The following is a 16,137-nucleotide window of genomic DNA, read 5'->3' on the forward strand; positions in this document are numbered from 1 at the left end:
AATTTTTGCCTTTGACAAAGTTGCCACAGACTATATCACATTCAGTGTATGACATTTCATGCAGTGCAGAGTTGGACAAAATCTTTAGTGATGTTTTGGTCAAATGCATTGTTCTACTTCAAATAAATGTATGCTGCTTTATTCAGATGTGATATATCTACTCCTTTCATTACTGAGTCAAAAAAAATGTTTAACTGATGCTAACTCTTTGCTTTCACAAATAAAGCAATTTTGTTGAGTAATTCTTAAATTATTTTTTTTTAAAAACCAAAAATGCAGTATTTTAAGATTTACATTCCTTTTTACTTTAATTGCATTTCACTGTATTTTCTTGTTTAAAAATTGGTTATGCCACATTGCTTATCTGCAATTTTCATAGATATAAAATTAATTAATTTGCAGGTGTTGGGGACATTGACAAGGCAGATGACGGTGGATTGACGGCTTTTCACTGGGCTTGTGCACATGGACAGCTCCTAACAGTCGAGTTCATGGTTCAGAATGGGGTGGACATTAATGTCATAGGTCACCATGGAGAAAATGGCCTTCTCTTTGCCAGCTGTAATGGTTTTACTGATATCGTAAAGTTCTTGTTGAGGCACGGAGTAGATGTGAATTACTCGGATGAGGTTGTTTATTTCATTACGTAGTTATTTACCATGCTGTATCATCTTTTTATTCTTTAAGTGCAAGCATTGAAACTGACCTCTGTATTTAATCCCATGGCTTATGGCATTTAATTAGAGTCAGATCTGTCTTAAGAAGGATCTTTCGGTTGTAAACTAGTCATGGCTGCAGCTGTTGTTGCATCACACAACACCAAAAAAAACCTATTTATTGTTTACAGCCCCTGTTTGTTCTACAAAACTTACATCCATACTCAGAACTAATCATCCTCTCGTGAAGCTTGTTTCATTCATTTCTTTATTTGTCTTCCAAGTGATAAAAGCCTTGCAGAATCATAATGCTAATGATCAATTAATATTCCACTAAAAATGTGACTTGTTCATAAAATCCAGAACAGGAATGCTGCACTGTTGGCTACCTAGTCATATTGGTACAAAGGAAAATGAGAGGAGACATAAATCTGCCCTGCCACCCATTTCTGAATGATTTTGAAATATTGATCTTTAATGTTGTGTACTTTCTGCAAAATGAAAAGACAAAGAAGCTTTGAGACATCAAACTAGTTGCAGGAGAATGGCATTCATCATAGAGAACATTTTTCAGATGATGAGTGGTATTGAGTCAGGGACATATATGACACAGATGACCCATCAATACATGCATGGAGAACCTTAACCAATGTGCATACCTTGCCAGCACTTATTGACACCTCAACCATTGTGCATACTTTGGCAGTGCTTACTGACACCTTAACCAGTATGCATACCTTGCCAGCACTTATTGACACCTCAACCAATAAGCATACCTTACCAGTGCTTACTGATACCATAATCAATATCCATATGTTGCCAATACTTACTGACACCATAACCAAAATGCATACTTTGCCAATGCTTACGGACACCTTGACCAATATGCATACCTTGCCAGTGCTTATTATTGACATATTAAGCATTGTGCATACCTTGCCAGTGCTTACTGACAGTTTAACCAATATGCATATCTGGCCAATGCTTACTGACACCATAACCAATATACATACCTTGCCAGTGCTTGCTGACACTTTAACCAATATGCATACCTTGCCAGTGCTTACTTACATCAGAACACATTCCAGTCAAGTGTATCAACTTCCACTCGGTGACACAAGCATTTTAATGTGAATGTGTTTATCAAGGTGGTAGATAATGTGATACTTGATAAAAGCATGTACCTTGTAAAGAATCTAGTTGCCAAAATTGGATCCAATATGCTAAATATTTTACTTTTTTCACTTCATATTTTGTATTATATACTATGATTCTTCATCAGTTTTATTGGGCATACATTTTTGCAGATTTATTGATTTCTGTGTGCCATACATATCAATACCTAATGAACAGTGTGATACCATAGGACTCCTTCCCCTATCCATGAATTTAAGTTTGGACATAAATTTCATTTTTCCAGAATCATGGACATTGATACCCACAAGAATAAACATTCTCCATACCTTTATACATGTATGGTATTGTGCTGATAACAACCCTATCGATACATTTATACATGGATGGTATTGTGCTGATATCAACCCAATGCATACATTTATACATGGATGGTATTGTGCTGATATCCACCCAATGCATATATTTATACATGAATGTTATTGTGCTGATATCAACCCGATGTATACATCTATACATGGATGGTATTTTGCTAATATCAACCCGATGCATACATTTTTGCATGTAGGGTATCGTACTGATATCAACCCTATGGATACATGTATACATGAATGGTATTGTACTGATATCAACCCTATGCATACATTTATACATGGATGTTATTGTGCTGATATCAAGCCAATGCATACATTTATACATGGATGGTATTGTGCTGATATCAACCCGATGCATACATTTATTTATGGATGGTATTTGCTGATATCAACCCTATGCATACATTTATACATAAATGGTATTGTATCAATATCAACCCAATGCATACATTTATACACATATGGTATTGTACTGATATCAAGCTGATGCATACATTTATACATGGATGGTATTGTATCAATATCAACCAGATGCATACATTTATACACATATGGTATTGTACTGATATCAAGCAGATGCATACATTTATACATGGATGGTATTGTATCAATATTAACCAGATGCATACATTTACACACATATGGTATTGTACTGATATCAAGCAGATCCATACATTTATACATGGATGGTATTGTATCAATATCAACTAGATGCATACATTTATACACATATGGTATTGTACTGATATCAAGCAGATGCATACATTTATACATGGATGGTATTGTATCAATATCAACCAGATGCATACATTTATACACATATGGTATTGTACTGATATCAAGCAGATGCATACATTTATACATGGATGGTATTGTATCAATATCAACCAGATGCATACATTTATACACATATGGTATTGTACTGACATCAAGCAGATGCACGCATTTATACATGGATGGTATTGTGCTGATATCAAGCTAATGTATAATTTATTTATGTATGGTATTGTACTGATATAAACCCAATGCATACATTTGTACATGGATGGTGTTGTACTGATATCAACACTACACATACATTTATACATGGATCGTATTGTGCTGAGATCAACCCAATGCATACATTTATACATGTATGGTCTTTAAAGCAATTCTGATTGTACCTGTTAGTCTTGCTGTTTTGTCTGTACTCCATAGCCACATCAGAATAAGTATACAAAGAAATCTCATCAACGCTAATGTCACATTCAGTTTCATACATAGTATGTCAAATTCTCAAGCTTAATTGGCCACCAACTGGATTTATTTTAGGAAAGTACAAATTTCATCTGGACTTTGAGATGCTATGGCTGGCTACAGTCAATGTACCTACTCCAGCAAGGACTATTTCTATGTGTCAGCTTTATATAATGTCAGCTACATAATGTGAAATAGTAAATCCATTATTGCCTCTCCCATGGTGACTGTTCTTTATTGTTGTGTGCTGGAGCAAAGTGTCTTGTCTTGGGGGTCTGTTTTGCGATATTGTTGTCTGTTATTTAAAAATGCCTTTGCCTTTGGCTTGGGCAACATACAGACAACACTTTGGAGAATGGTTCCATCAGGACAAGTCAATAATGTAGAATTACATGTATACCAAGGATGATTAATACTACATTTATTCATTATTCCTAATTTCTCAGTCTTAAAATGAGATGTCAGACCTAATATATTCACAAACAGGCCTTAATGCAACAAATCTAGCAATGTCAGTAAAACTGATTTAAAGCAGTTACTGAAGTTTTATGTTGGCTTTGTATTGAATTCTAATTCTGTTTTCTACTTGACTTCTGTTGTCTACTTGACCCCTAGCAGTGGCAAGCATATAATGCTTTGTTGAAATTTTAAAAAATGAATAAACCACATTACCCTTGACCAGCAATTTTGTTTTTACAGACTGGAACGACTGCCCTGATGTATGCTGCATACAACAGTCACCCTGCCAGTGTCAAGGTTCTGCTAGAGTTTGGGGCTGACTTGACTCTCGAAAATGTAGACCACTATACAGCAATGGACTTTGCTGTAGGACAAGGTCATAAAACAGGTATAGGTCAACCTGAAGAAAGTTAGGTTCATATACAGTAAACATTATTGCAACAAGACCCAATGGCCCAGTTATGCAGATAAAAAGAGGGTACATGCATCAACCTATTTCATTTGTTACTATGATGCAATAACTTTTTCCAGTTCTGTGCTCTCTGTGTACCATGCTCTTTCCAGACTGGCATGATGTCTCTGAACCATGTTCCTACAAGACTGGCATGATGTGTCTGTACCATGTTCCTACCAGACTGGCATAATGTTTTTGTACCATGTTCCTACCAGACTGGCATGATGTCTCTGTACCATGGTCCTACCAGACTGGTGTGATGTATCTGTACTGTGCTCCATCCAGACTGGCATGATGTCTCTGTACCATGTTCCTACCAGACTGGCATGATGTCTCTGTACCATATTCCTACTAGACTGGCATGATGTCTCTGTATCATGTTCCTACCAGACTGGCATTATGTCTCAGCACCATGTTACAGTATGCCCCTTACTCCTCCAAGACTGGCATTTTGTAGCTGTAAAATGTTAGCGTTAACATTATGATCATAAACTAAGTAATTGAAAGAAGCAACAGTTTTCATACAATCATGTACCAAAAGTTTCAAAAGATATACATAACACCATAACACCTTCCCTCATAAAGAAAGATTTATGTAATAAAGCTTCTTTTTCTATATCAATCAAACACACATATGATGATAACAATAAAATACACAGGAATATGTATGATGAAGAACACAAAAATATATACAAATAATTAAAGCAATACAGAACTGTTAAACAGGTTAAAGTGCATCTTTGATCAGGTTGTCTCTTCCCTTGATGTGTCCAATGTCGATGTTGTATTCTTACAATATCAAACCTGATCTCAACAACCTCTGATTTTTGTTTTTCATTTTGTCGATAATATTAAGAGGGGTTGTGATCACAGAAGCCAATAATCAGAGAGGGAGCAGAATTAATGTACACTTCAAAGTGTAACTTTAATTTATCGAATGGCCTTTAATTTATCTGATGCCTCCTGACTTAGAATGTAACACGAGCTTGATAAACTCACTTTTACTTAAATTATCAAAATTGCTTCACTTAGTCAAACAATAAATTTCCGGATAGTATCCAGGAGATCTATCCATCTGTCACTAAATAATAACATCATCGATGCACATGTCACAGCCATCGACGTCAAATGTTACGATGTTCATTCAGGTTTTGAATGTTGAGAGAGAGTTTTTATACCAAACAGCATTACTTAATCTAAGTGGAATACATCTGCAGTTGCAAAGGCCGTAATTTTCTTTTTCTCTGTTTGTAAGTGGAATTTTCCAGAAACCTTTTAACAGGCCAAACTTGGTAACATATATTGCATTTCCAATCTTGTAAGTAGAGTTGCAAATTCATGGTATTGGAAATGAATCTGTTTTGGTGATACTGTTCACCTTTCTGTAGTTATTGCACATATGGAAAGTATTATTTAGTTTCTGCACTTATATGCACATTGAACTCCAGTTGCTTGGTTCAATAAAACTTTTCTCTATATAATATTCAGTTTCCTTTTCCAAACATTTCTGCTTGAGGGCTGTTCCAATAAAACATATATCCCCCCAGGGCCGGCACTTCAAAAGAACTTCTGTAGGAGTTTGTGTTTCAGACTGTTTTGATTCTAACAGTGGAAGGATGGTTAGGAAAATCACTTATGTTGTGGGTTGTGTCAACAAAATGAGAAATCACTGGTGGGGTTGTCAGAAAAAAATATACATATATTTAAAATCACATCTAACTCCTTCCTAGTCATCTAATGTGAATAAAACATTGTGTCAGAAAATGATGCCATTACACTTAAGTGAACGTAATTTGTACGAATTTGTGTACTTTTAAAGCAGTTATACACGTTCCGCAAATTACATCAACATCATGGATATAAAACCTGTGCTTTGCTCAGTATGCAATTTTTATTAAACTTTTAACTTTAAAAGTGCATTTCGTGACATAATTTGCGATGCTATTAGCGGTCTCGCAGCACTTATATGACATCCAAATAACTGGATACTTCGGTTGGACATGAATGGCTGTTAAACTAAATAGATTGGTTCATTGTGCCCTGGAACTAGCATTTTATGGACGTTTTAACCTTATTTTCATCATGGAAGTTTTACAAATGCGTGTTTCGAATAAGAGCCATACAGGAAACCAAAATGGCTGAATAACAGGGTTCGTCTTCAGATGACGTTTTCAATCGGCAAATACTGGCTGGTGATAGCTATGATGACAATGAATTTCATTTATATCGGTCAGTTGGACAATGGGAAAATGTCACTGGAAATAGCAGCATGTGATTTTGATCCCAAACTTGATGTTGAATGCAAGTCCGATGTACGAGTTGGATGGTCAAGAACATCAATGTCAGCCTTTAGGTCTTACATGTAGGACTAGATGGACAATATGCCAGTTATATTTATTCAAGATACCCATGTCTGAGCAAGCAGACTATGGGAATGTTGGACTTAAAACCCTAATACAGCATAAAGAAAAGAGAAAAACTCTGGCATAAGAGGCAGCAAAGCACTGATACAAGGAAGTAAATCTTTGACAGCTCATGTTAGTGAAAACTCTGTGGTCTCAGAAATGCTTAATCACGCATATTTGGATGCCAATTTTTTATTGGGGATGCAGAAAATCACTTAGGTGAGAATTTGTACGCATGTAATAGGTGGGAGGCAAAATTCAAACATTTGCCAGTCCTGCTTCAGCAACCTGCTTAGTGGGAAAATGTGTAGATCAGTTAGCTGTGCTGATATTTACAATGACAGAATTTAGTGTCTGAAAGCCCCCTCATGTACATGTCACCAATATGAGTACATGAAAGAAACATATTGCAATATCTGGGCGGCAAGATCAAAGGCTTTGACTGACATCTGGGTGGGAAAATCTACTGATTTTTGCAGTGCTTGAATGCAGAGGCAGAAAGACACAGAGATGTACATGTGGTCATTTATAACAGTACATCAAATAAACAACTTTCGCTTAAATTATTGTGTTCATTTCCGAGTGTAGCAGAATAAGCAGTGTACATGACCTCGGAATCATGTTATGTTGAGACTTAGACTTGAATAAGTATTTTGGGGTTCAACGGCAAACTGACGATTGTAACGAGATTCAGGAGATTGCTAAAGTTGCTAGAACTTAGTTTGGATGGGACAGTAGCCAAGTGTAAGAAAGTGTGTGATGCCTAGCTTAGTGCTATGAATAAGACCTTCCTTGGATTGATAAAATTCAGACTCACTCTGATGGACAAACAAGAGTTATGTCAGTGTTATAAAGAATGTAGAAATTAAACTCAATGGCAACCAATAGTTCTTATAATTTGCATAGTTTTCTGGGAGGGGGCTACAACTTTTGCTAATGGGACTCCTAATTTTACCAAAATGGGAATCCTGGACTCCTAGTTTTAAAATCCTAGCGAGACCTCTGGAAAACGTTTCTTTTTGGAACAGATATATCCAAGAGAGGATACCCATGGATCCCATCTGCATACCTGTGAGATGTTGAAAATTGCACAACCATAACGAACAGTAACTTGTTCAAGCTAGTTATTCAAATGTTTTTCAGACAGCAGGCAATGAAAGGAGTTCTCAGCACATAATAATATTCATACACAGAGGAGGAGGATAATATTAAATTCAGAAACAATTAACAGATTAATGCTCATAGGGAACATCAGAGAATCCCCATACGACATAATTACGTATGTATAGATCTGTAGTTGGCAGAAACCCGTTGGCAACAAAAGAATAATGTGACAAACTTTTATATCATGCAGATGTATTACCAAATGAAGTACATGCTCTCTATATGCAAAAATTAAATGACATTAAACATAAGAGATTGACTGAGCTGTGCAAACTCAAAGCAAGATGGATATAAAAAAAATCTTGTTTGTGTTTGGTTCTAACTTCTTCCTATGTATATTTTGATCATGGTGATATTTTCTGCAGACCTTTTGGCACTTAGTTCTAAGCCATCATTCCATATTTGTATTAAAATTGGATTACTAATATCTAGTACACAACACTTCTAATCTGTTCATCCTCATTCTTTTTTACGATCTCCTTTAGTTTTACTGGTGCCAGTACTTTTAATAAAATTGTAACTTCTATTTTCTTGCAATCTAAATATTTGTAATCATGTATTATTGTCAAAAGGTAAAATATGCTTAGTTTTGTTGTAAAATCTAAAAGTATTAATTAGTAAGGGACTAAAGGAAAGGGTGGTTCACCTTCATGTGTACAGAAATTATTGACATATTACAGAAGAATATTTGTACAAGATGTATTGTGCAAAGTTGTAGAACCAGCACTTGTATTGTCACCACATATTCCATTTAAATAATGATATTATTTCTGCGTATTCCTATCAGTATTTTCCCAGTGGTATTAATTTTATGATCTGACGTTTGTTTCATGTGCAATTTTTACACATCAAGAATTCTCAGTATCATTAAAAAAATCAATGTAATCTGCACCAAATTGAGTTGTTTGAGAAGAAATTCATTTTTCTAACTCAAAAATCACTGACACTACGAATTCTGGCATTAAAGTCTCACATTAAATAACATTTGAAGTAGCCATGATAGTAATTTAGGATGCAACTGTACCAATTTCACCTCTGGTATATTTAAATCTTGAATGTGATGGAGGAACATGGCTCCAAAATAAACACATCAATTTTAGAACCTGTTCATTGACTATGAACCAAGTATATAATCATAGTCCAACTGAATTGTTAGAAAAAATTTTTATTCTTTTGATAACATCTTAATTAGCTGTCAAATATGGATTAAGCCTCTGGTCTTTCGGCCATCCCAACCAAGATCCCACCACAACCTTGTGACCATGCCCAATGACTTCACTGTAATAATCGCTATACAACTAGGGATGACATCTCTTTGAGTATTTTGATTTCAGTAGAGCCTTAACAGAGTGGAACAGTACGAAAGAGTGACAGATATTTAAGTGTTAGGGAGCTATTTAACAATGGCTATTCCTCCCAACACTTCCTTATTGGAGATCACACATACACACAAAACTTCCTGAAATGCTGGCAGCATCCCTGCAGGGGAGATAACTTGACTTTTATTTGATTTTATTAGTCTCTGGTTATCCCATGGCATTTCTGTTACTTGAACATTATCTTACAGTGTGTCCAGTCAGCGTGATTGAAAAAGGCTTACAACCATTGAGAGTTGTTGAAGGATTCGAATTACTACAGATATGAAAGAACAATAACCATACTATAAATCAGTGAAGATAAAATAGAGCAAATATGGGTTTGACTGTCCCTGATTAGTTGATAATGAAAGTAAGATTTTATTAACAAATTTTTTTGAGAGCTTGTCCCACTTGTAATTGAAAAAAGTCAGGGACATTGTTTTATTAACATATTTTCGGTCCCTTTACAGACCTGAGTTTGGAAGACTTTTTGCTGAAATCAGCAGCTGACTCTGGTGCAGTATTGAAAGCACACATTTCAAATTTGTGTAGGTCCAGAAAATGTTGCAGCTGTTAAGGTTTTCTTTTCAAAAAAGCTGTCATCATAGATGTGTCCATAGTGATACAAATTTGATCATGAGCACTTAAAATTGTAAGTTACTGAATTTTAATATCATGGTGTTTGCACAGGTTTACAGTGGAAACTGAATTGGTACAGTGAGTCTTGAGTTCTTGAGTTTTGTAGAGAAATATGGAATCCAAGCAGGATACATTACGAAATGTAGAGGTTTTCAATCTTGGATTTAGTCTCCCTATTGCATTTCACATTGATATGCATATTCACAAACATTTAGTATAGTAGTAGGAAAAGTAATTGACAAATTTAGATACATATCATAAACAAGACAAACAGTGGGGGGACAAGATCAAAAGAACAGGCTGGAATGGAGAAATATAATAAAATCAAAAATGATTAGAAGTGTGCCTCTTTTTCATGTGTGCAACATTTTTTTCTCAGCTTCGGTAAGAAATTACATCAAAGAGAAGACAATAAAGGGTGTACATTTAACTAAACCAATGTGAATTTTGCTACTTAAAAGATGTATCAAATCAATTTTAACCATCTGGTTATATCTGTTCTTTTATGTTTCTATCCATTCTGGTGATTATGTCTATCGAATCAGTATGGTTGGAAAAAAATTGTCAAATTTGGCAGATTATGATTACTATATACATGTACACTGTATTTCTGCCTGAGAGATGTGAATACTTTTATTTCTTGGTTTGTTGATTCTGGTTGTTGCTCAATTCAAATGCATCATTGGTGCATTCTCATACTTTGTTACAAATATTTATTACAGATGCATATCTCCAAATATTAGTGATTATAGCTTGAATAAGTTATAACAGTTCTAGTTGGAACAATGGACATTGTTAGAGAAACTTTAAGTGAGCTAATGTGCAAACTTTTCGGCGGCGTATGATGAAGGATTGCTTAAGACTTCTTATATGCTCACCATGAAAAATACATTTGTACAAACTGATGATGACTTTTTCGTAACTGTCAGGAAGGCATAACTGATGATATTCCAAGGTCTACAAACATTACTAGATTCAAAATTTATAAACTCATACAGCTCTGGCAAAAATGATAGACTAGTATCTTTGCTGTTGTTGCCACAGTTGATTAGTTAGTTGATTTAGTTTGATTTGGGGGGGGGGGGGGTTCAACAATATATTAAGTGGAGGAAGAACCCCAAAAGACTGCTGGGCCATCAGTGATGATGATGATGCTGTTGACAATACAGTTAACTGTAATAACATTGAATTTACGAGCACTCTGAGAAAAATGATTCTTTGACTTACATCCATTTTTTAAAATCTCATTAATTATATAAAAATGTTTGACTTGCTGTATTTCTTTTGTTTTTTTAAACATTATATTAGTCTTGCAACAAGCATAAAAAAGACCGGTAACTGAAATATGTTCTTACAAGAAATTATGTAGTGTAAATGTAGGCAGAAATAATGCAACATCACTTCCACAGGCATTAATGTTTTCTTTTCTTCTGACAAATCATGAATTATAAGTTTACCAAAGCATTTATTGAAAAAAATAATAACAAGGAATCATAGCATGTGACCACACAGTTAAAGTAATACAAGATTTAACTATTATTCTACACAAAAGCAGCATTCCTGAGAACAACGAAAAACAGCAAAATATAGTGATCACTTTAGTAAACACAGCTTAGTAAGGATACAAATTCATGATTTATGTATTAGAAATCCCCATTATAAAATCTATATTCATGGACGTCAAATTATTAGGTATTAAGGAACTGATCAATGACATATACAAATAATAAGCCACCATGACAATTTGTGATTTCACAATATCAGAGGCATACATGGCTGGCAGACAATCAAACAAAAGGACAAAAGATTGATTATAATGAATGAATACAAATAAAAATATGCAGTAGATTATATGATCTTCAAGTATTCAGTAGATTACCTCCAGCCAGCTGTCATTTAAATCGCTTCTGTCCCCAACCCAATATTAAAATTGCTTCTACTGCCCACTAACCCATAGCCAGAAATTATGTTTAAAAAATATGCTTCTGTAGGGGGCACTGTTTTTCGATTAAAACATATATGATGGTGGATCATAACTTTTTTTAAATTGCTTCTGTTGTGGGTCGGTTGAATGTGAAAGTGCCTCCCCCCCCCCCCCCCCGGGGGGGTATGTTTTACTGGAACAGCCCTCAGAGGAATCATCCTGTAAGGATGCTGTCTATTATGTGTAGAAACTACAATCTACAATTTCCACATCGTGGTAGATTTTGTTTTCTCTTCTTAGGACATCTGGAAACAAGTGTTCATATTCACATATTTGATGCTTTAAATCATTCTTTTATTGTTGCCAGTTCAGATTCTTTAATATTTCCGAATTTCGAAGACTGGTCATACCAAAGTCACTACAATCTGATTGCACACCATCATTAAAGCTGGGGTTGCAAACTCAAAACACTACGAGGGCCACAAGAGAACTAGTTTATTGGCCCGAAGGCCTCATCACTGCAACCTTTATACAAAGCGAAAGTGACTCATATAAAAGGTAGCTATATAAAAGGTAGCTTGTTGAAATATTGGGAACAAAAAGTAAATGATTTAACAATCAGATTTTTATCAAAAGTGGCTAGCTAATGCTAAAGAAAAATTTGCATTATTAATTACTTTATAAATTCAAGATGTCAATGTGAGCCACAGGAAATAACTTCAGGGGCCACACGCTTCCCATGGGTCATGTGTTTGAGACCCCTGATTTAAATCTTCACTGTAGGACAGGTACATCTAATCTGACTGAATGATTAAGAGGGCCATCTCAATAAACATGTTCCTTTACCATATTTATATGGCAAAGCTGTTATTTTTGTCTCCCAGATAATATCTAGCCTGCATAGGGACCATTCTACCTAGCCTGTATAGGGACCATACTACCAAGCTTGTAAAGGGACCATAATATCTAGCCTGTATAGGGACCATAATACCTAGCCTGTAAAGGACCATAATACCTAGCATGTATAGGGACCATAATATCTCGCCTGTATAGGAACCATAATACATAGCCTGTATAGGAACCATAATACATAGCCTGTATAGGGACCATACTACCTAGCCTGTATAGGAACCATAATACATAGCCTGTATAGGGACCATAATACCTAGCCTGTATAGGGACCATAATACCTAGTCTGTATAGGAACCATAATACCTAGTCTGTATAGGAACCATAATACATAGCCTGTATAGGGACCATAATACATATCCTGTATAGGGACCATAATACATAGCCTGTATAGGGACCATAATACATATCCTGTATAGGGACCATAATATCTAGCCTGTATAGGGACCATAATACATAGCCTTTATAGGAACTATAATACCTAGCCTGAAGAGAACTTTGAGGTATGGGCAGAGAACTAGAACTTTATCACAAGGCTGAAAAGTTATTTCCTTTGTAGCTTTGGGATACCTTAATTTCATATGTGATTAATTAATTAGAGCGAAGATTGTTTCTGGCTATTTCACAAGCCTTTGACAGCTAATTTTTAAAATCAGAGACATAATCAAGAAGGTTAATCACTGGTTCCTGTATGGAAAGAAATTTCTTCTTTAACAATTTGAGTGTTCCACAAACAGTATGTCCAAATATAAGTTAAAAAGGACAAAATCCTAAAGATTCATGAACTGACTCCAGAAAACAACAGTAAATTAACACTCTCAGCCCAATTTGTTCTTGTATCAAAGCAGTATGACCGATTTGTATTCTTTAAAGTCTGATGGAATCTTTCAAACACCCTCTGACTTTCAGGATGATATGCGGAGAACTCAGTTGTTGGATACATAATTCATACATAATTTGTTGGAAATCCCTTACATGAAATTAGAAACTTGATCAGACTGGATGGATTGGGGAAAACCATAAAGGGTAATGCACTTTATCAAAGTTTATGCTATGGTTTTAGTCTTAATATTCAATAAATGAATTACCTCTGGAAATCTTATAGACACACATTATGGTTAAGAAGTATTAGTTGCCGGACTTGGTCTTAGGTAAGGGACCAACTCAGTCTTTCATTATTCTGCTAAATGGTTCATCAAATGCAGAAATAGGTTGCAGATGAGTTTAGGTATCTTCTGATTGGGTTTTCCTACCATTTGACAAGTGGGACAAGATCTACAATAATTGGAAACAGCACCTTTGATTTTTTGGCCAATAAAAATTATTTAAGATATTATGATGAGTCTTATTGATTTCTAAATGAACGGCCAAGGGAGTTTCATTGACTAAACTAAGAATTTACTGACCAGCAGGTACCTCAGGTGGTCTCCATTTTCCAATAAGGACCCCAATTTTCACAGATACCTCTGCTGCCTCAGTTTCGCTAGTAGACCTATAAAATAAACAAGTGAACTCAGGATCTTTTTCCTGTTCTACAACATGACTGTTGTTTTTCACCCAATTAGAGAAAGGTGACCTCATTAAAAGTTTGACCAACACATTTGTTAGCCAAAGGAATAATTTCCTCATCAGCATCATTCTCAAGAGCACTTTTTTTCCTTACCTTTAGTAACTGCATAGGCAGGGTTTAAATCAGGGAGTTCATTCTCAATAGTATCCTCCTTTTGATCCAAACAAGGCTGAGCTGTTACAAGTGGATTAACCACAGCCAAATCTTCAGCTAAGTCATTGCCTTGCAATAAATGAACATCCTCAATGGGCAAAGAATTCACAGCATTGAAAGTCACTGATCTTGAAGCTAAGTCTGATGATACACTAACATTTTATCAAGTGGAATTTAAATAAAGCCAGACTCAGCTCCCTGCACAAGAACACTGACAAGAAGAAGACTTCTCAGACAAAGGCAAAGTACTTGATAATAAAAGACTGAGATCCTCCTGTGTCCCTTAATATTTTAATACAGATAGGATTAGCAGTGTTATTGAACCTATCAAAATGAATGGTTCATAATTTTCCATAATAAAATCAGACTGGGGTTTATTAGACCCAACCGATGTTTTGTTTCAAATACATGACCATCACTTTCACATCTGAGAAATGAGAATTTTTGGAACAGCTTTGTCTTTATCCTGCTGTTTATTATTTTAAATCAGAAAGAACATGCCATATTTTCTTGCAACGAGTGCACGTTGGAATAGATAACAATTTCTGTTCAGTCTCAAATGTTTGATTATTATATGTTTTACCAAATTTAAATTTGTAAGTACTCATATGAGACTGATCAGTTTCTTACTAACAGCCTGCTGAGAGGAAAACTCACTGACAAATGAAACTTTGTGAGCCAAGGAATAGTAGTCAGCTTTATGAGCAGCATTTTCCAAAGCGACTGCATGGTGTTCATCAGGATAAGTCTTTATGTCACTATGAATGCAGTTCTTGAACTCTTCGATTAACATGAGTTGTCTATTTATAATTTTTTACCAATCTTTTTTATGCACACCACCATTCAAATAGTTTTTTTCTTTTCTAGTGAACTTGACATGGGTTTGGCTATTTTCTTTTCTACAATTCCAGAACATCTGTTGATATGCCACATATACCAACTCATAATCTTTCTTCAAGATACATTCCTTGACTAAATCATAATCAGCACTGGCTTCACCTGACACTGAAGTATAAACTTTATGAGCTTTTTCATTAAGTACAATCTCTAGTAGTAAAGTCCAGTGCCATTTGGTAATTTTAAATTCTTGGCTATATTTTCAAAGTGATGAAAATATTGATCTTCTTCATTTTCTTTGAAAGGGGTACTAAGATAATATTTTGGTAACATGAAAATCAGAACTCTTTTGAGTGGAGTGCTTTCTTACTGCCAGTTCTAATTTTTTGAATTTCAGTTGCATTTCTATCTCTCTCATCCTTTTGCATCTGCAGTTTCTTTTGCATCTCTCTTTTTGCACTTGCATCTCTCTTCATTTAAATTTATATTTGCATATGCTGCTCATCCCTTTTCTCTTTCTCTTTAATGTCAGTGATATTACTTGGTATTATTTTGTGTGTCATCATGACCTTTGTCCTAAATAAGATATAATCAGTCGATTGAGTCACAATGATGCCAGTGATATTACTTGGTATTATTTTGTGTGTCATCATGACCTTTGTCCCAAATAAGATATAATCATTTGATTGGGTCACAATGATGTCAGTGATCTTACTTGGTATTATTTTGTGTGTCATCATGACCTTTGTCGCAAATAAGATATAATCAGTCGATTGGGTCACAGTGATGTCAGTGATCTTACTTGGTATTATTTTGTGTCATCATGACCTTTGTCCCAAATAAGATATAATCAGTCGATTGGGTC

General features: G+C 35.1%; 1 protein-coding gene across 1 annotated transcript in view; it reads left to right on the plus strand.

Moving 5' to 3' along the window:
- The window catches only part of LOC149800828 (ankyrin repeat family A protein 2-like), a 50,744-nt gene that overhangs the window by 22,031 nt on the left and 12,576 nt on the right, over positions 1-16,137 (plus strand). The window contains exons 7-8 of the mRNA XM_089954829.1: positions 403-629; positions 4,100-4,247. Coding sequence (XP_089810955.1) covers positions 403-629; positions 4,100-4,247 — 375 coding nt within the window. The remainder of the gene's footprint in view (positions 1-402; positions 630-4,099; positions 4,248-16,137) is intronic.

Source organism: Sinohyriopsis cumingii, chromosome 4, assembly GCF_028554795.1.
Source record: "Sinohyriopsis cumingii isolate HCF-2022 chromosome 4, ASM2855479v2, whole genome shotgun sequence".
Lineage (NCBI taxonomy): Eukaryota > Metazoa > Mollusca > Bivalvia > Unionida > Unionidae > Sinohyriopsis > Sinohyriopsis cumingii.